This window comes from Euprymna scolopes, chromosome 36 (assembly GCF_053919585.1).
Source record: "Euprymna scolopes isolate OS-2025 chromosome 36, ASM5391958v1, whole genome shotgun sequence".
NCBI classification, from domain to species: domain Eukaryota; kingdom Metazoa; phylum Mollusca; class Cephalopoda; order Sepiida; family Sepiolidae; genus Euprymna; species Euprymna scolopes.
In genome coordinates this window covers 53,807,896-53,829,528 of record NC_136517.1, presented here as the reverse complement: position 1 = coordinate 53,829,528, position 21,633 = coordinate 53,807,896, and the positions used below count along the sequence as shown (strand labels likewise).

At 31.1% G+C, this 21,633-nt stretch overlaps 1 protein-coding gene across 3 annotated transcripts in view; it reads right to left on the bottom strand.

The window, feature by feature from the left end:
- LOC145260486 (uncharacterized) overlaps positions 1-21,633 on the bottom strand; it is a 118,235-nt gene that overhangs the window by 8,445 nt on the left and 88,157 nt on the right. For 2 of the 3 annotated variants that reach the window (XM_080118595.1, XM_080118597.1), the window contains one exon: positions 1,339-1,451. In XM_080118595.1, the coding sequence (XP_079974721.1) occupies positions 1,339-1,451 (113 nt within the window). Of the gene's footprint in view, positions 1-1,338; positions 1,452-14,156; positions 14,287-21,633 lie in introns of all 3 variants that reach the window. The other variant, XR_013864307.1, reaches the window with a different exon arrangement.

Here is a 21,633-nt window from a genome sequence, read left to right as displayed (position 1 = left end):
TCAATATTTTAAATTGAAATCATTGTGCATTTATTCAACATAAAGGCAATAATAAATATATTTGTATTCAAATACAATATATTCAAATAAATATATTCAAAATTAAAGCAATAATAAATATATTTGTATTCAAAATTGTGAGAATAACTGAATTTTTTTCATTTACAACTTCATTTCATTTGTTAATTGTGGTTTGTGTTTTTAATGCGTTAATGAAATGCGTTGACATGAGAACCAAAAAAAAAAAAAAAGTGCAAAATCTTGAATAACAATAATAATTTATCAAAACTTGTTAGGATTTTTTTTTATTAATATACTTTAATCCCCTTCTTTTTTTTTTAAATGTTAACAAGCTGAGCATGCAGAGTCCCTCTTCATGAGTGAAAAAATTTACTTTCACCATCACTAATGTTTGTGCAAAATTTAAAAAAAAATCAAGTAGTAATTATTGAGTGCAAACAAATGAACAGACCAACAATTTGGGAGTAATTTTACCCCTATAGTGGCCCCGGGGGGGGGGGGGGGCACACACAGAATTGCCTTGGAATATCCGTTCTGGCAAAAATTTACTTTTACCATCACTAATGTTTGTGCAAAATGTAAAAAAAAAAAAAACCCAAGGCATGGGACCCATAATCGCTTGTAACTTTTTAAAAGCATTAAAAGTCATATAAATTTAAATATTCTTTATGTTCAAAACATGTTAACAATTGGAGCCAAAATAGATTTTGGTATTAAAATAAAACTATTTCAAATGTAGTTCTTGAGAATGTTTCAATTTCAGGTACAGAAAAGTCAGAACAAATATAGAAAATGATGATAAAGAGAATGAATGTGAGATTAAGAAAGATTATGAAATTTATGCAGTAGAATATAAAGAAAGGAAAAAGAAAAAGATAAAAAGGAAAGAAAAAAGAAAAAAAAGAAAAGAAAAAAAGGAAAGCAAAGAAAAATATTAGCTTGAAATTTTTTAATATAAACTGGTTTTCACTTGTTTTTTCACAGTTTTTGTAGATATGGGATTGTTAATTTCTTTTATTTATCTTTGGTCTCGGTTTTCATTTTACAAATAATAATTTTGCTTTCATTACTATACTCAAAAGGAAGAAAATTTTGCAGGAGTCTAAAATATAGTTAGCTGTTAGCCATTTTTTTTTTGTTCCCCAATCATTTATTTTTTTTATTAAGTGACACCACCTCTTAGAAGTATCGGAATTAAGAGTCAGCAATTTTTACATAAGTCACAATCAGATATCAGATTTTTTTCAGCTATAGATGGTTCGGAACCCATCAAAGTATGAATAACAATATCTCATTTACAAACACGCACCAACTTACCTCGTCATAAGGGTCCATACAGCGAACACAAGTCTTGCACTCCATACACTGCCAAGGATAACTCTTGATTATAGACACCATTGCTTTGGTCATATTAAAGCAAGCGGGATGACCTGAAGAAAAGGCAATAAAATACATGCACAGAAATTCTCATAGAAATGAAAAGATTGTAATCAAAATGGAGGTTGAAAAAGAAAAAAAAATATTAGTTTCTGAGAATATAGAAAACAGTGGCAAAGAAATAAGAATAGTAAGAAACCAGCCATTGAAAAAGAAGGAAAAGAAATAAGCATTTACATTGACAATATCCAAAAGAAGGAACTGTGAGGATAAATGCTTGCACTTTGCCAGTTCACAGCGCCTGCTGTGTCTGGCGGCCATTTGCAAGAGGTGTAAGATGCATAAGCAGAACTGGGATTATATGCTTATTCATAGTTAGCATACAAAGACGAGGCCCACCTGCTTAAAAGGATGAAACAACAGTGCGAGGGAGGATGATTGCAGTTAGAAGCAAGCATACACATCAAGAGACAGTGAGAATAAAAACATTGCTAGGCAACAGTTAAGATTGTGAAAAATCCAGTAAAAAAGAAAAAAAAAAACAGGGTTGACAAACTAGAGGAATGCATGTGCAACTGTCAATAATGCTAAAACCAAAAGAGTCATGCAAGATAATAAAAATAAAAACGTTTATACATATAAGCACCCTAGAAAAAGATAATAAAAAGAAAAAAGGCATTTTTACTCGTACACATTTAAAAAAAAAAAATTATTTTATCATTTATTCCTGGTTGATTTGTAAACAAATAATGTCATTGATGGCCGAAAGTAAATGTATTTCAATAAGACAATATCAATCTGCAAAGATGGGAATTTTTTTTTTTTTTTTTTTTTGTATACCTTGTCTGTAGTAGTACGAAAATTGTTACCACTGTGTTGGCAGCTGATGAGGGCAGGATATCTTATCTCACACGTGTGGAGGAAGAAAAAAAAGTATATTTTTATTAAGAGTTTTCATTTAAGATGGACAGAAATTGAGATATATTTATTTTTTTACTTTTTGTTTACAAATCATTCAGAAAGTAAAAGAAAAAACAAGGAAAAAAGAAAAGAAAAAAATTAAAGAAGGATAAAAGAAATAGAAAATAAATAAAAGAAAATAGAAAAAGAGAAAGGGAAAACAAAAACAGAAAAAAGGAAAAAGAAAAAGGTAAAAACGGAAAAGAAAAATGAAAGGGAAAAATAAAAAGGAAAAAGAAAAAGGAAAAGGAAAGAGAAAAAGGGGAAAAGAAAAAGGAAAGGGGGAAAAAGGAAAGGGTGAAAAGAAAAAGGAAAAACGGAAAAGAAAAAGGAAAAATCAAAAAATCAAAAAAGAAAAAGAAAAGGCACAAAAATAAAAATATAAACTTCTTAAAGTATCTTTTTCTGGGGTGCTTATTCTACAAAAGACTAATTAAATTTCTGTTAGTAAGTAACGCTAAATAGTGAAGATGGTGATAATGATGGTATTAAAGCAAATATGAATCTGCTCACCATAATTGTTGTGTACATCAATAATATTAATAGATATCTTTATTATTTTTTTATATCTAACATCGATTTGTTTTACAGCATATCAACCCTTTTTGGGGGTTATTCAAAGCCGAAACAGCACCTACCATAAATGATTAATTAACAGCTATTTTACCCATAACAAGGGAAAGAAATTGCAAATTCATACCTTTCCCCACTAGGTAATACTGGTGTTTAAGCAATCACAAGAGATTCGGCAAGATTTGAACTTCATCATCAATCCCATAGGCTGCGATCATATCCATTTGCCAATTTATGCACCACACCCATTCACATTTATTTTTTTTGTATTTAGCGTTTAATCCAGAAAAATATTTAAACAGCATACAGATGTTGAAAGAAAATATTGTTTTTATATCAAAGAATGGTTACTTAGTAATCCAACACTATTGCCCATAATAGAATGATCCAAACAAAAAAAATCATAAAATCATGAGATTCTATATGTATTTTGGAAAGAACGAAAGAACGAACATGCCACATTCCAACTTGATTGAAACAATTTTAATGTATTGAAATATTTAGAATAAGAACATAAAATAATAATTGGACAACATAAAAAAGAAAAAAATTATGGTTGTGTGCTCAGGGTGAGAAAGTTTGAAGAAACAAGGAAACGAGATTAAGAAGACAAGAATGGATGGGAATAAAAACCAGTTGTTTTAGGCACATTTTACATCCTTAAGAAATTAAAAAAAAAAAAAGGATCTATTAAATATTTTTAAATATTTACATCAGTCTCCATTTCATTAACAAATTTGTTTGTTTAGTTGTTTTAACAAAGGTAAATATTACAAAAAATGTATTTATCTGAAAAGTTGATTTGCAGTAAGTTTCTTAGAAGTTTACAAGGAATGGTTGATGGATCGGGTAGACATTGAGTGTCTGTCTTAATGGCAGACACACACACACACATATATATATATATATATATATATATATATATAATAAATTCCACAGCCAAACAACGTTGCAGCCCACAAGAGCCATGACAGTCAACGAACCGGAAGTCCAAGACTCGAGTTTCGCCCTCATTTGGACTCATCAGTTAGACACATCCGAACTCAGGATTCGAAACCCAAGCTGCTTGCATGCAAGGCAAGCACTCTACTAACTGAGCAAATGCCCCGCACACAAGAAATTCTATTAACCAACACAGATCAAGCAAACCGATTTCGGCGCGGTTTGCTTGATCTGTGTTGGTTAATAGAATTTCTTGTGTGCGGGGCATTTGCTCAGTTAGTAGAGTGCTTGCCTTGCATGCAAGCAGCTTGGGTTTCGAATCCTGAGTTCGGATGTGTCTAACTGATGAGTCCAAATGAGGGCGAAACTCGAGTCTTGGACTTCCGGTTCGTTGACTGTCATGGCTCTTGTGGGCTGCAACGTTGTTTGGCTGTGGAATTTATTATATATAATCTCTCACATTCTGAAAATATATATGTAACAAGTTATGAAAATATGTCATATTTTCATAACTTGCTATCTAGCTTTACTCATGTATTTAGCACTGTTAAAGTAAATACTGAAAATCGATACATAAAATATTATATCTCTTTATAATATTTTATGTGGATACATGAAATTAGGTATGTATGTATGTATGTATTAAAATTAGAACTTTATTTCAAACAGTATTCATTTTATTTTTTTTATTGCTGTTGACAATGCGTATGTAATATTGCTAAATAAGCAATTATTTAATCTGCGGAGCTGGATATAAACAAAGAATACTACAAATGTGGATCTCAGTTTTCACTTTTTAGTACTATTTATATCCAGGACTAAATAATTGCTTGTTTAGTAATATCATGCAAGCAAACAATAGCATAAAAAAGCAGCTTAACATGTTATATCAAACCTAAAATACATTTTGTGGATGCTTTGAGGTCATCAGTAATAAACTAGTTTCAATGCAGATTTCAGACTTTAAATCATCCAATCCGCTTAACCAGCAACCCAAGCAGTTCTCAAAAGAAAGATGCCCTTACTTTAAATATATATTTGCAATCAAGCAAACTTGGATGGAAGCAAAAATCCAGTGCAAACCCCACTTTAATAGAATAAACGTAAAAGAAAACAGATATTTTTAGTGCTTGTTTTTTTCTTTTTTTTTTTTTTTTTTTTAAAACTTTCAACAATGTCAGAAATTACGTAAAATTGTTTTAAATATACTAGTTTAATTTTTGGTTGCGTGTATTGGTGTAGTTTGCTAAACATAAATTGATACCTCAGAGATGATTTTTAGCAAGAACAATAATACTCAAACAGCATTTCCCCTTTTTACTGGTAGTAATGGTGATTATGGCGGCAACGAATCTCTCCTTACTTCAGGAAAAAGCAAGATAGTTTGGAGATAACATTATACTTGCTAAAGATCAGCCATGGAGGTGTGTGTGTGTGTGAGAGAAAGAGAAAAAGATCAATCGATATTAAATTTAAACAATCAACTCCTCCTCCTTACACACACACACACACACACACACACACACACACACACACACACACACACTTAAAAATTAAACTAAGATGTTGACTTTCTTAAAAAGTAATTTCTGATGAGTGTGAAGATAAAATTACTTTAAAAAAAAAAAGAAAAGAAAAAAAAACCCATAAATTTTAATATGAAATAGAGACTGGTCTAGCAGTAAAACATTACCAAATATCAATTATAAAGTTAATAAAGTAATAAATAAAATCTAAGCAGAAAAAAATGAACATATTGAAGGATAGAAGAATAGTTAATAAATGTGTATACTATATGATTGAATATGAAATTCATTTTAATGATTTTAAATGTATAAATACATTAATCTAATTTTAATTTGATCACACTTAAATGTCACTATTCATTGGCCTTGTGCCTAATTGATTGAAATTTATAATTTTAATCAATACGATCATCATTCATACCATTATCAATTAAATCCTTCCTAAGATATCAAGAAGCAATTTAAAATGCAACACAATGGATATAACACTCCTCTGATATGACTGATATCCTCCAACCTATTAGGATTGATATGCTTTTTCTCTTCTACATAGAAATAAATTCTGTTATAAATACAAAAAACCATTTACATTTATTTTTCTAGTTTGTGTTCAAATATTAAAGTATTATAAAAAGCAAAAACAACAAAAAAATAATAAATCAAAAACAAGTTTACACAGTAAAAAATTTTTTTTTTTTATATAAATAATCTTTTTTAAAACATCAACAAAATAAAACCCTCGACAAAACATGCATTGGTTCGAGATTTGAGAATTTCTTTTCTCTCAAAAAATGTTTTAAACTTAATTTTTTTTTTTTTTTTTAATAATTTAAAATGTTTTTATATTAAACAGTCAAAGTAGATTTGTGGATCTTTTTTTTTTTTTTTGCGAACTAGAATGATTAAAAATTGATAATTTCATCTTAAGGTGAGTGAAAAGTTTTACTAACTATGCTTTTCCCAAGCTTGGTTTACGATATGTTAATAACAATCATTGGATTGCTATACTTTGCATACAATTAGTTTGTAGATTAATTTACTTTGTAGGTGTAGATTTTGTAAGCTAATAATTTCTATTTAACCTAGAGATGGAGCCATGTCAGTTGCTATCACTCTAGGTCAAAAGGAGTGTCCATGAATGACTATATACATAATACAAATGTATCTTTATTATGTATACACATTATCATATGAACCACCTTGAATGCAGGATGAACACTATTGCAACAAACAGGGATATACCATAAATTTATAGATGAAAACTAATACATTGCTCAACCATTCTATAATAGTATGGGTGTGTGCAAAAAATCTGACTTAAAAAAAAAAGTTACTTTGCAAAAGAAGTATATTTCTAATCCTTAACGAGCAACCATCTTCCAGGCAATAAAAAATTATTCTCTCTCTAGCATATCATCCGCTTTCTCTGTAACTTATCAATTTCAGACTGTTATTCGTATGAGAGTTGAAGTCATCTTTGTTTTTTGCAAATCGACTCGAGTAAAATTGGTTAGCCATCCCTTTCTGACTGGTACGCAAAGCTTTTTCTTAAAGCTACTTCAATGTGAACGTTAAATAAATAAATCTGAAGACAATACAATGCAGAGGTGTAACGGATAGACACAAACTGAAGCAAAATAAGATACGACGATGAAGTAAGCTATGCACATTCATCTTTATTAATACAATATATATGCATTTTTAAAAATATTTTATATCTATTCTTACTTGCATGGTCAGTATGCAGATTTGTATTGTAATATTTCAGGAAATCTTCCCGTCGTCAGATGTGTTTGATTTTCAAACATGCATAGTAGAACTCTTGTAAGCACAATTTGTACGGTGCTTGTTAAGAAAGATTCAACAAGTCAATTTTCTAAATATGTGGTTTTAATCAAAAACAACAGTACTTATTTAATGTTGAAAATAATATATCAAAAAATTATGACAATTCATTGAGTATAAAATTATTTATAGTTAAAAGTAATTTTAAATGGAAAATTGGGGGAAATTGCATTTTCCTTAAACATAAATACTTGAACATTGTGATTATAGGGAACATATTTATCCCCCCCACCCTTTTTTTTTACTAAAACTGCAATAGCAGTTGTTTTACTTGATGAATTTTCATATTTCTTGGATATATTACTATTTTCAACATGACAATTACATAGTTGTTTTTGCTTAAAACGGCATATCTAAAAATCTTAATAAGCACTAATTGTATTGCCTTCTATAAATTAAATTTTTCTTTATATGCACAGTAAACAATGCTTCAAGAAAACTTCTTTAATAAAAGAAATCTGAATTTCAAGCAGAAATAGGACAAGATTCATATAGTTTTTATAAAAGAAAATTTGATATAATAACTGACTACTTGATAATCTTATGTCAGAAATTTTTAATGATAAAAACATTGAGTATATAATAAAAACAAAAACAGATCTTAGGATGAAAACCACACTCCAAAACTATTTTAACAGAAGCAAAGAAATACATGCTCAAAAATTTGAAAAAGCCAAAAAGAACTATTGATGATGATTATGATGATGATGATTAAAAGCCATCTTACATTTTAACCCATTGTACTTGAGAACTTGCATCTAATATATAACAATTATGTTGCTGGATTTTAAAAGTTAAACTTAAATAGCTTTTTGAGCTAACAAATAAAATTTTGATTCTAACTAGCCAATTTTCATTTAATTTATTAAAAAAAAAAAATGATTGGGTTCACAAGTTTTCTAATATGGAGATATTCTTAAATAAACACTTAAAAAGAAAAATCACTTAGGGGAAATAACTTTTATGCATTAAGTACGAGTTTGCTTTCTTTTTTTCTGGCTTAGATCTTGAACCTACAAATAAAGCGTGTTTATAGAACATAGAAAAATTTGTAAAACAAATTCAAGTGTAATAAACTCTGAGTCAGTACAGCTAATCCACTTAAAGTTCATTGTGTGTGTATGCAGGTGTTTGAAGCCTATAGAAACTTCAAATTGTAGGATGGAGGATGATGAAATTTTGATAGAAATCTCTTTTGTATATAGGTTAATACGGATGTTTTAGTAAAACTAGAGTTGGCAATTTAATTTAGCAGAAACTTTGTATGTACTGGCAAGTTTTCTGGTATTTTTCAAACTTCTGAAACTCCTAAAAATGTTATCAATAATTTTAATCATTCTGCACCATTGCACAATTGTATATAATATGTGATTATTGCATTATAAACAATATTTTATCCAGAGTTTTAAATTTCAAGCATCATTTATTTTAAATTTGTTCTTGCGGACCACATTCATTGCTACTGTCATTTAGACCATTTCAGATTAAGTGTGAGGAGATATTGTAGTTTGTTTGAAACATTGTGTGTAGTGTCAAAGAATGTTTTTTGTTTTGAAGGCAACACAATAGAATTTTTTTTCACCGCTTTTATGCTTTTAAAAGTATTTGAAAGTATTGAATAACAATTTTTTTTTTTCAAATTGATTTGGTGTCATCTGCATTCATTCCAATAACAGCTGACTAGAGAGAAAGAAATATAAGATCAAACATATCTCTGCTAATGTCAGCCTTGACAATGGGATTTTAATCCTGAAAATTCAGATTTCATACAAAGAACACCCTATACACTAGTGATGGGACGATTCCAATATTATTACCGATTCCGTGCTAAATTTCCAATTCCGATTCTTTATAAATATCTCATTATTTAATTATAACATTGTTATTTTCCCCGATTTTCGTAAAAAACACGAATGTTAAATATGCAGATATTTTCCTAAACGTCGAAATACAATTGTGGAGGATGATCTATAGATTTTAGCTTTACTGGTATTTTAAAATCAATAAATATTTATTTTATCATTATTACCAGCAATAAAAGATTTTACTTTAAAGAAAATCAAATAAAAAAAAGATAATTAGAAGAATCATTTTGGCATCGAAAAATAGGCATCAATTTTTCCGATTCCAATGCCAAAAAAATAGAAAAATAGGCACTGATTTTTCCGATTCCCGATTCTGATTAATCGTCCCAATAGACAATAAATAAAATTATTGAAAAAAAATTTGTTATTCAATATTTTCAAATACTTGTAAAAATGTACAAGTGGCAGAAAATAAAAAATTACATTGTAATGCCTTAAAAAAAAAAATCCTTTAGACCATTTCATTTATTTTTAATTTCTCATATATTTTTAATCCTAAATCTAATATGCATTTTAACTTTAACTTTTAATTTTTGAAAATCAATAATTTATTTGAATGCAAATCTATCAATTAAGGCTTTATTTGAGCCAGATATATTATAATATTGTAATTGTTTATTTATGTTATCAGCCTACTCGGATAATGCTGGATATCTCTGTTGAACAAAAAAATTAGCTGAATGTAAATACATTATTTGATCCCAACTAAAAATATCAGTTCAAAGATTTTATTTGTTAGGCGCCATTTCAAATTGTAATATCAGAAAGTAATTCTCACGTACAATGGGATAGTGAGCACTATTCTGTTCTGCCTTTATAAATATACAAAGTAATAAATGGAAAGATGAAATGATTTCAAATCAAAGCAACAATTTTGATTAAAAAGAATAAATTTTGATTTTAAAAGAAACCACAGAATTATATTTTTATTCTTGATTCAGAATTAAAGCTAAACCACAGAAAGGAAGAAGGATATATATATATATATATATATATATATATACACACACACACACTAATAATTCATCTAAAGATTCTGTATATAATTACTCCACTAATGAATATATTAAACTAAAAACGTGATCAAATAAAGACTTAATACATAATTCAACATTTTACAAAATATGTCTTAAATTTAACAGTTCACGTAAATATTTACTTTGTTGCCATAATATTTTAAATAATCTTCTTTAACTGCTAAATTAAAAAAAAAAACCTTTGAGGATATATTCAGAACATCAAGAAGTTTCATTGAATGTCTTGCTGGTTTAGCATATTGTGAGCCAGTCTGAAGTGTCCCCACCACTGTCCGATTCACATAATTCTAAAACTGATTTAAGAGAAAGAGAGAGTGTGCTAAAGTATGAGGTAGCAATAGCAGTAATTTTTTCTTCTTTTTCTTATCAATTAGTCGTGCCTTCCTTTTTCTTATCGATTAGTTTTATTTCGTTGATTTCAAATAGTGAATAGGCATGAAATAGCAAAAACATTTGACAAAATCGGATATTCGAACTTAAATTTATAAGTTCATGTAAACATTTACTTTGTTACCACACGATTCTAAATTTTTTCAACTTAAAAAAATAAGCTTCATTGATTATATATATATATATATATATATTATATATATATATATATATATATATATATGTGTGTGTGTGTGTGTGTGTATATAAACGTAAGGAAGCTTCATTGGACGTTCTGCTGGTTTCATTGATATATATATCTCATGTGCTTATCGAAGCATGATCGAAGAATTCCCTTGAAGACGCTGGCAGAGCCGAATCATTGCACAATGATCCCCAGACAGTTGAAATCCTATCACTCATTTCCACGATAATCGATTGGAATATAAAATTAATTTTCAATATTATGGGCTAATTACATTGACACATCGGTTCTCATTAGATCAAGGTTAAAAATCTTTTGATGATAAGAGTTAGTGAAATGGATGTATTGTTAATTGAATCATTCACTATCTTTGGCCAGAAGTTCGATGCTGTCTGGCTGTATTTATGCTAAGTAAAGCAATGTTGAGCTAAATTGTTAATGGTTGGTTGGTTGTTTTTGTTTTATGGCATATCAAACCTTTCAGGTTATTTAATGCTGAATACAGTGATTTTGAAGAAAACTTTTTTAATAGAGTATATTTTTTTTCATGTCGGTTTTTATTTAACCCATAATTTGGACCCTAGCGGAGTGGACCTGGGAGCAATGGCAATTAAATGGTGGCTCCACACTCCCCAAAGCCCGCAAGCTGGGGCCTCACCATCGAATATAGTTTAAGGTCATATCCAGGACCAGGTAACGATTTCCAAATATCAGATGTTGTATGTGGGAAAGTAATGATGCCGTCTCTGCAAAAACTAATGTCATCAAGGGATTACAAAGTGACAACTGTAAATAGAGGTTATCAAATACATAAAGTACAATCAGTCTGTTTCTTGTACGTTCATCACTGACAGCTTTCATCCTGCAAAATCATTATTTCATTCTTGTGGACATAAATTTTTTATTTGTTCATAAAGAGTCACTTTCCTTTGATTAAAAAAAAAAAAAATAAAAAAAAAATGAAAAGTGGCTCAAATGGAAAGCAAAACAAATTGTAAGTAAATACATTACCAGACAATGCCAGATAGGGACAGCTAGTCCTCAACATAAAGTTTATATTTTGCAAGATGAGAAAATATAAAGTTGCAGTGCATAATGTTTAAAAACGTCTATATAGATAAATATATGTAAATCCTTCATGCTAGACTTTTGGACTAAAAACAGGTTAAGGCCATTATAACACAATTTGCTCCAAGACTAAACTTTGCAGGCTTTAGTTGAAATTATAACTAAGGCCAGCCAAATGATCTTATCTGTATTTAAATCCCCATAAACAGTTTGAAATTCGATTTTATCATAATTATTGTGGGTCATCAATAAAAAAAAAAAATCTGTTTCCTCCTCGTAAGAAATTTACAGCAAGAACTCGTCTTCCAACCACAGCTGCAGAGTATTTTTCTTTTCCATGTGCTAACATCAAACAGAATTACCAGAAACAACTTTCTAAGAAGTTCCTATCTATAGAACATGTTAGCATAGGATTGCTTCCATGCAGGCCACAGCATAGTCATCTTCAAATTCGCCCTCAATAAATATCTGCTATAAAATGTTCTAATAAGTAATCAAATTTTGTTCATTGCATTCATTATTTTCGATTCAGTCATAATATATTCCCCATTATGTATTAATCAGAAAAACTGTCTTCACTGGTTCAGGTATGTTGAAAAGCAAGAGGTATATCAGCACTTGCAGAGACCAAAGACTGGACAGCAAAAAGAAAGCCAGACACCCTAAGAAGGCATGGAAAGAAACCATCAGATATCACTGGAAACTTAGCATAATGAGAGCCAGACAGCATCGAACCTCTTGCCCAAAGGAACAAATGTTAAACCTGGATAGTGATTGATTCAATTGACAATACATCGATTTCATTAACTCTTATCAATTTTTAACCTTGATAATTTGTGGGTCATTAGTAAATATTTTTTAAATTTGAACATTTGATTTTGATACTGATGATCATAAAATCAGATTGAAAACTATTACTAATCAAATTATGATAAGCAGATATATATATATATATTTTTTTTTCAAGTTTACAAACTGAATAATTCTGTAAACTTAAAAAAGTATAAATACTAATATTTATAGGACAATCCTAACCAGATGAAAAAGCTCAATATTCGAGATAAAACATTGATATAAGAAATTCAATTTAAACATTGTAAATTTGAATTTACGACAATTTATATTATGTGCTAACTAGCAAAATTATAGGTTGCCTATGAATATTATTTTGCTAATTACTTTCCTCTAAGAGCCATTCTTTGAAACTCTACGGAATAAGGAAATGTATAGGTCTCAACTTGTATTCCTTGTAGAATAAAAAAAATTGTAAATTCAAGTTTACAAAGTTTAAATTGAATTTTATTGAATTTCTTATATCAATGTTCTATCTTGAATATTGAGCTTTTTCATCTGGTTAGGATTGTCCTATAAATATTAGCATTAATATTTATACTGGCTTAAGTTTATGGAATTATTCAGTTTGTAAACTTGAATCGGTATATATATATATATATAAATATATATATATCTCATGTGCTTATAATAACTTGATCAGTAAGTTTACAATCTGATTTCATGATCATCAATATCAAAACCAGATGCAAATGTCTATTGTTTACATGAAGAGGTACAGAACTATTTATTGCAATATATTTTAGATGATGCGCTTTATGCCGCAAGAGTATGAACCTGCTGTGGTAAGATAAAGTATTGGTCTATACATAATCGATACACATTTATGTATAAGAGTGAAACAACTTTGAAATATAAAAGATTCAAATAAAAAAAAAAGAAAACAACTTTGTTTTGTCATAAGCAAAGACTATTGTCTTCCCTCACATTCTACACCACTTCCCCTGTGACTATCGCCTACCTCTCTTCTCTCCCTTTCTCCTTATATCCATTACTTGTACTAAAACGATCGAAAATGTAATTTAAAATCACTTTGATAAAGTTTCTGCTTATATAGAACTGAAATATCAGTGTTTTGGGATTTTAATCTATCTTCTATTTTTTGCCATTTTTTTCCTTGTGTACATTTGGCTGCATTTTATCCTTATATACGAGTCTTATACACATTTACGTCAGCACTCTATAAATCTACGAAACCTTACTATATATACATTTATATTAACAGTTTTTTTTGTTTCCTTTCTTCTTACGATAAACTAGCAAAATCATAACAGATGGTTTTTTTTATGGTTCTTTCTCAAAATAAATTTCTTTTAAACATAAGCTAACATTCTTAGACTATTTTTTATTAAGGTGGGTTGCTATAAAAAAAAAAAAAAGTTAAAGGGGAAGCAGTAAAAAAATTTTAAAATGAAGCATTTGGGGAAATCATTTGATTTAGTCTTTTAAATTCCTTCTATCCTTTCTCTAAACTACAGATCTGTCTTGTTATTGTTGTTGTTATTCCCATCCTTACCTGCCTCCTCCTCCTCCTCCTCCTTAATGCTGCCTCTTAGCAATACTCCTTTTCCTCCCCTTCTCTGGGACAATCTTCTGTTTGCTCCATTTCTGTTTGTCTTTCTTAGGCCTTCCCAGTGGTTTTCCTCCTTAAAAAATGGTTGTGCAGACACAGCACAAGTCATTATTACATATTTTGTTTAAATTCTGGATGCGTGTGCGAGTGTGTGTATATGTGCATGTGTATGCGTGTATGTCTTATGACAACAACAACAACAACAAAAAACGTTTTAATTTTATAGCTCAGTTTTTCATCCCTGGTCAAAGTTCAACTCTCACCCATTAATAAATAGTTGATGTACACACACACACACACACACACACACACACACACACACACACACACACACACACACACACACACACACACAAAAGAAAAAGTTTACATAAATCAATCTTATATTTATTTATCATCTCTTTTATTGTAATTAATAATTTCAACTTTTAATAAAAATAAAAGTTTATAAACATGTAACAATTCATAACAATTAGCTGATACTATACACATCTACAAGAGATAGAGTTTACATAAAAGTGCCTATATTCTTTAATAAAGCTTTAACAAAAAAAAATAAAAAATTTGCTGACTAAACATACACACACACACACATCATATATATATATATATATATATATATATAGGATATTATTTTTTAGAGGCGGCAAACTTTAAATTGACAACTATTTTCTTTAATTACAAATTTGGCAACTATCAGTTATTTTGAGTCCAGCTTTGTATGGCAATTCATCAGAGACTGACACCCGAGCAGCATTGCAAATTTGATGAACAAATGAATAATTTCACGAATAGACCTGTCAACTGGTTACCTCGTTCATGTGATTTTATCTCATTAGGTTATTTCCTTTGGGGTTATGTAAAGTCCCATATTTATGCTGATAAACAAGACACAATAGACCACTTGGAAGACAAGATTTGACACTTTATTGCCAAAATACAATCTAATTTAAAGTGTAGAGTCTGTGAAAATTGGACCTTTAGATTACACCATATACGCATGAGCCGTGGGGGAACCATATGCTTAAAATTGTATTTAAATTATAATTGACAAAAAGTTAATCTCAGGAATAAACCACATATTTGTATGATAAAAATATTTTTCTGTGATTTTATTTTAATTTAAAGTTTGCTGCCTTTACAAAGGAAAAAAAAAAAAAGAAGTTAAACACCCTTATATATATATATATATATATATATATATATATATATATATATAATTTCAAACGTGTTGATCTTAAAAAAAAAAAAATTTTTTTTCAAAACATATGTATTATAAGTAAAATTGTATATACATCAGAAAAACCCAACATAGATTATTCTACATTTTGACAATGTTAATCATTTCCTCAGTTTTAATGCATATATATATATTTATATATACACACACACACACACACAAGGTGGAGAGAAAATACTTTTGATTAGACATCTCTCAACAGTTGGATGTCCATCAACCAATATGCCCTGGATTAGAAGGAAAATAAGTCACGTAGGTTCGCAATCCACACCAAGCGGAAGATGTGACTCATGATGATGTATATATACATACACACACAATATAGGGGTTAAAATACCTACAATTTCACAGAAATAAGTTGAAAATATCTGTTTGACATAAATGAAAATAATAAACTGATGAAAACACTATCTCCCTACAAAAAAAACTTATTTTAACATCAATAAAAAAAAAAAAAAAAAGTAAATGGAAAAAAAAAAAAAAAAAAATGATTTTATTATTTTATGTTATTTCTACTTTTTCTTTTAGTTTACATGGTTTTTATTTAATTAAGATCCATTCAGGTATTTCACCTGGAAGTTCCCAATGCAATCCTTGTTGTTGGATAGTGGGAGGATTGTTGATTGCCCATTATTCACTGCATTATTATAAATTTTCCCCGAAATCACAAGGTTCTAATTTTTGTGACTCAATGTGTTTTCTGGTTATTTTGGTAGATCTTGTATTGATTGTAGCTATTTCACTCTTGCAATCATTTCTAGATTCTATAAATTTCTGTCTAATTTGTATCTGATTTATGGTGGTCACATTGGTGGAATACTTTATTTTTTCATAATGGCAACTGAACAGGTTAAAGTGAAGCATTGGAGAGAGTGGAGCTTATTATAAAATTTACATGAGAGAACAAGCCGCGCGTGCATGGTCCTCCTCTGCATATGAGATGACACCACAAAAAATAGGGAATAAACGAGGAATGTGAGAAGTGTGAAGGGCTAACATTGCCTTCACATTTTCGCCAAGTCTCAGAAAAATCTAATGGATGGAGCAAAAGCTATGGGGTAAAAGCGTAATTTCTTTGCAATTTTGGGGCATTTGTGACCTCTTTTGAGCTCCTGGGAATGCCAAATCTCAGTGAAAACGGACAAACGATGCAGTTTCACGCCTTAAGACATGCATATTTGAATTCAGCACTATGGAAAACTATTATATAGGTATACATATCAAGTTATTGAGCAATATGAAAAAAAAAAAGATCCAAAAAAAGGCATGTTTTTTTTTAGCCATAAAGGTCCCAGAGGGATGCGAACCAGAATTTTGCCAGGGTCAGCTATAATGAATTTATATTAAGAACAATAGCCTCCACATTTTGGCAAAGTTTCAGGAAAATCTAATGGATGGATCAAACGTTATGGGGCAAAAAGTGTAATTTTTGGGCATTTTTGACCTCTTTTGAGCACCTGGGGATGTTGAATCCCAGTGTAAATGGATAACAGTGCAGTTTCAGGCCTTAACACATATATATTTGAGTTGACCACCGTGAAAAAAACCCCACTATATAGTCAGACCTATCAAGTTTTTGTTGAGAAATATGAAAAAAGAGCCATAAAAAGAGGCGTTTTAGCACAAAGTCCCCGGAGACGCGAACCAGAATTTTGCCAGGGTCACCCATACTGGATTTATATTAAGAACAATGGACTCCACATTTTGGCCAAGTTTAAAAAAAATCTAATGGATGGATCAAAAGTTATGGGGCAAAATGTGTCATTTTTGACCTCTTTTGATCCTCTGAGGGCGCAACAGCAATTTTTGCAAAAAAATTTTTTTTACTGTGCACATCTATTTAATGAAATACAATTTGCGGCAAAATTTCAGGAAAAACTAATAGACGGTTATCTTGCAATAGTCCGGACTAACGGATGCACGAGGTTCCTCTCCGATAAATCGGGGGATCAACATATGCTTCATTTAAACACTGTTCAGCAGGGAGAAGAAAGACATTACTCCATAGAACGTCTCTGACATGGTCTTTGACAGATTCCTAATCAGCCTTAGTAAAGCAGCTCGTTGTTTTGAGTAATGGTTCTTCAGCTTGGGTGATATCTACCATTATAACAAGTGTTTCTGAGTGGGCTATGGGTTTTCATCGCACAAGCCAAGTAGTCAAGAACAGATCAAGAAACAACACCTACTGATTCTCGCTCTCTGGAAGGAGGGTCAAGGAAGTGACAGTGTGTGAAAAGGAATTCAATATAGAGAAACTCTGTTGCATAAGAGACCCCCCCCCCAGGAGATTAAACAATAAATTTGGCGAGATAATGTGACCAAGCGTCACATGCAGAATCTTCAAGGATGGCAAACAAAAAAGTAAGTCACAAGTCTAGGAGAGCCCAGGAAATGACGTTAAAGTGAGTGATCACATTCTTGCGAAACAGTGCGATAGAATTTCGGATGATTAGAAATCGTCATTCTATGCCACATAAAAAGGAACATACAGTGAAAGACAACCACGAACGAGTAGAGAGCAACATAGTCTCCATCAAACCAACCACCAACCACCAGCCCAGTCACGTGGCAATCAGACTTGTCAATCTGTCATTAAAAACTCAAATGTACAGAAATAAACAACAAATATTTTTATAATCAGCTGTGTGTGTACTCTATTCCACTGACAGGTGTTTAATATTTTAAAATTGAATAGACTTAAATGAAATTGACGACTCGGCCATCCTCATCATCATCGGAGTGAAATGTAACAATCACACACACTATTGTCAGCTGTGTCTGTGTGGTGGACATTAAAATCACCAAATAGTTGTATTTGGGTGATAGTAGCTAAAGAAAGTGCTGCATTTATATTATTGAAGACATTGTTGATTAGAGTACAGTCGAGAAAAAATAACTAACACTATGTCGCAAAGTTAGTCTAAAGCACAGGAAGGTTCGATTCTAGCTTTTGCTCCCTAATCTAGGGGAGGGTGTTATGAATATAAACTCACAGCCTGTGCATGTCCGAGTCCTTATGACAGAGTGGGAGATATCCCGTTCCGTCAAAGCAATTGGAGGGGATTAAGGAGAGTGGGTTAGTTTCACTTAGTGCTAGAGTTTACTAGGAGAAATGATTCTACTTTTCTAGGTTAATTCTAATCCTTTGTATATTTGTGAATATGAGCCTCAAGGAAGATTGTCATGTTTTGCAAAAGGACCTTTTTTATTTGGGGACATATTTTACTTGTCACCGTACTTTTGACTTCTCGTTTGCTGTGACGTTATCTTAAACTTTCCCTTTTTTTATTCTTTCTCCTTTCTTTCACGCTAAATCTCTATTTAAGGAACTTTAGGTATTGTTTTGGTTAATTTTATAGAAAAATAACTCTGTTTATCGATTCTCGTCAACGAGACTTCAGCCGCTTGTTGGCGGGCCTTTCGAATCCACGCTCTTTCAATTTGCCTGCCAGCACAAAAGGACGTGTTGATTTCTCGCTCCTCATGCCGCTAACATAACTGGGTAGGTTTCAATTTAAGTTTTTCTTTGTATTGTTTAAACTGAATTTACTCTTCTTCTACTCATAGAATAATGTGCTTTCATGTAATAAGCAATTTATTTAGACCGACGTTATTCTTATTGGGGCAATATTTGAAGTATGCTAAATTCCTTTAGCATTTCGGTTCTCTGCAACTATATTTGTTGGCTAGGTCGAGTGCCCCCATTTGGGAAACTGGTTTTCTCCCCGCATTGAACCAACCTTGAGTCAATTTCTCCGTCATAGGGAGGCGAGCAACAAGTTATTTATTTCGTGAACTACCAGTTGAAAGGGATTTGGAAGCCTTTAAACTGTCAACCGTGAACGATTATGCGTGTGCTTTCTCGTGGTTTCACCTAATATTATTTCTTCACTTAAGGATTTAAATTTATTTGTTTGTTTTCCTTGCCTTTCTTAATAATCTTCCTTCCCTTTTTTATCTTATAGTTTTCTCATTTGTTGCTAAGTTCACGTGTTCATTTATTTTTCATGCCTTCCAGTCTCTTTACTCATTGCAGTAACATTATTTTATCTAAGTATATTCTATCATGTCTAGAACAGTTTACCATTCCCTACATCTACGCCAGTATCGACGCGGTCGTGCAAGATTTCTATCAATCTTTCTCTTCCTTGCCTAGTTACATGCAGCCCTTTCCCTCTCGCTCTCTTTCATGTCTTTCAGTTACATGCAGCCCTTTCTCTCTCGCTCTCTTACATGTCCTTTCCGTCACAGTAAACTCATACCTTGTTATTTCTGTTTTATTTTCAGGTTTTTTTACCTAATTCACCAATAAATACTCGTACTTTCCCCTAACGAAATGCGTCTGTTTGTTTATGTTTGAGTTAACTGGCTGTCTGAAACAAGGTGTCGACAGGCATTTTGCCGAAGGCAGCACAGAGATGGCAAATTGGTTGTGTTTAGGCGGGTGTCTGGTTTTCAACAGTAAAAAGAGAAATTCCAAGCATAACCAACACATAGTTCTGTTATATATAAATACTCATTATAACTTATTACTTATACGGTATACTGTAGCTAAGTGATATAGTTATTTACATGTAATAGTACTAACAACTAAAACAAGCTTAGCTTGTCGATTCATACAAGAATTATCTACATCATGTAACAGATAAAGATGTTGCATAACAATCGGTTCCAAATGATAGTTTTCTGGAGGTTCAATTATAACTACAAATAACTAAAAATAAAATTTTAAAATTATTTAATAAAAAAAAGATTTTCTCCCCAAAACAAAGCATATTGTCTCTTGGAATGTAAGAGGGCTACTATTTAGGATTGTGTCTAACAGGGGACTGTGGGGAGTTGAACAGCAAGATGTCTGTTCACATTATATTTAAATTTCTGCAGGTTAGTACAGTCAGGGAAGCAGGAACCAGAGAGAGAATTCCAAAGTCTAGCAGTCCGATGGAAGAAACTGTTAAAGTAGAAGGTTTTCCTGCATCTGGGACCTCAACAGTGATGGGGTGGGACTTGCTGCTTGTTGAGTTAGTCACGAGTGTGTGGATTGAGAGGGGGATAAGTGCTTCGAGTTCATCAGAACACATTCCATTAAAGTACTTGTAAAACAGGCAAAAGGATGCAATATTGTGGTGATGGGGAAAGGTTGGAGTTTGACTGATAGTGTGGGATTTATTAGATTTGAGACTCTTTTTTTGGTCCCTCTTAGAAGTGAGGGACTCTTTTTTGGCCCCTCTTAAGAGTGAGAAACTAATGACAGATGCAGTGGCCCAGATGTGGCAACAATACTCCATGCAAGGGCGAACTGGGGTGTTGTAAAGATATAGGATACTTTACACTTTATCTGATCAAAGCTGACAAAACAAGAATAATCAACCCCTAGAGGTTAAATAAAGGGTTGTTTGAAATTCAGTATAGGTTCCCAAGGTTTGCATAGATATATTTAAAGACAGGGATTAGATTGGCCAAAGCTAAGTGCAAAAAAAAAAAAAAGAAAAAAAGGACAACCAAGATGAGAATAATAGTCTGAATAATACAAGAAAGAAAAAAAATCTGACTCATGTAAAAAATTAAGTTATGAAGTGTCGTAGGAGCAGAACTCCGATACAAGTCAGGGACTGCCTGTAATTAAACAATATCAACAATACTGATCTCATTTCTAGCAAAAAAAAAATGGAAACATAAAAAAAGATTGGGTTTTAAATGTTATTGCGTAAACTATATTTGTGTCGATTTTATTGACAGAGGTCTAAAATAAAATACAATGGAAATTCTTGGTATAAACATCAACTTGCTCGATACAAAAAGTTTATTCTTTTTATGGTAAATTTTAGAGATTATGAGCTGTACCTACCCGGCATAGACCAGAATGCAGTAAAATCATTTTAATTTTTATTTGTTTATACATTTTAAAACTTATACTGAGGAAGTCAGTGACCCTAATAATGTTGGCTTAAACAGAGCTGAAAGGGAGAAGAGAAATACGAAGACTTTATGTACATCATGAAAAGAAACTGGAATTTCATGAAGATTCCCATCATTCCAGTCATTATAGAGCAACTAGATTCATGAAGAAGAATTTCAACAACAACCTGCCAAATATACCCAGTGAACCAAGTACAAGACATTTACAAACAATTGCACTTAAAAAAACGATTAGAATCTTACAAAAATCTCTCGGTT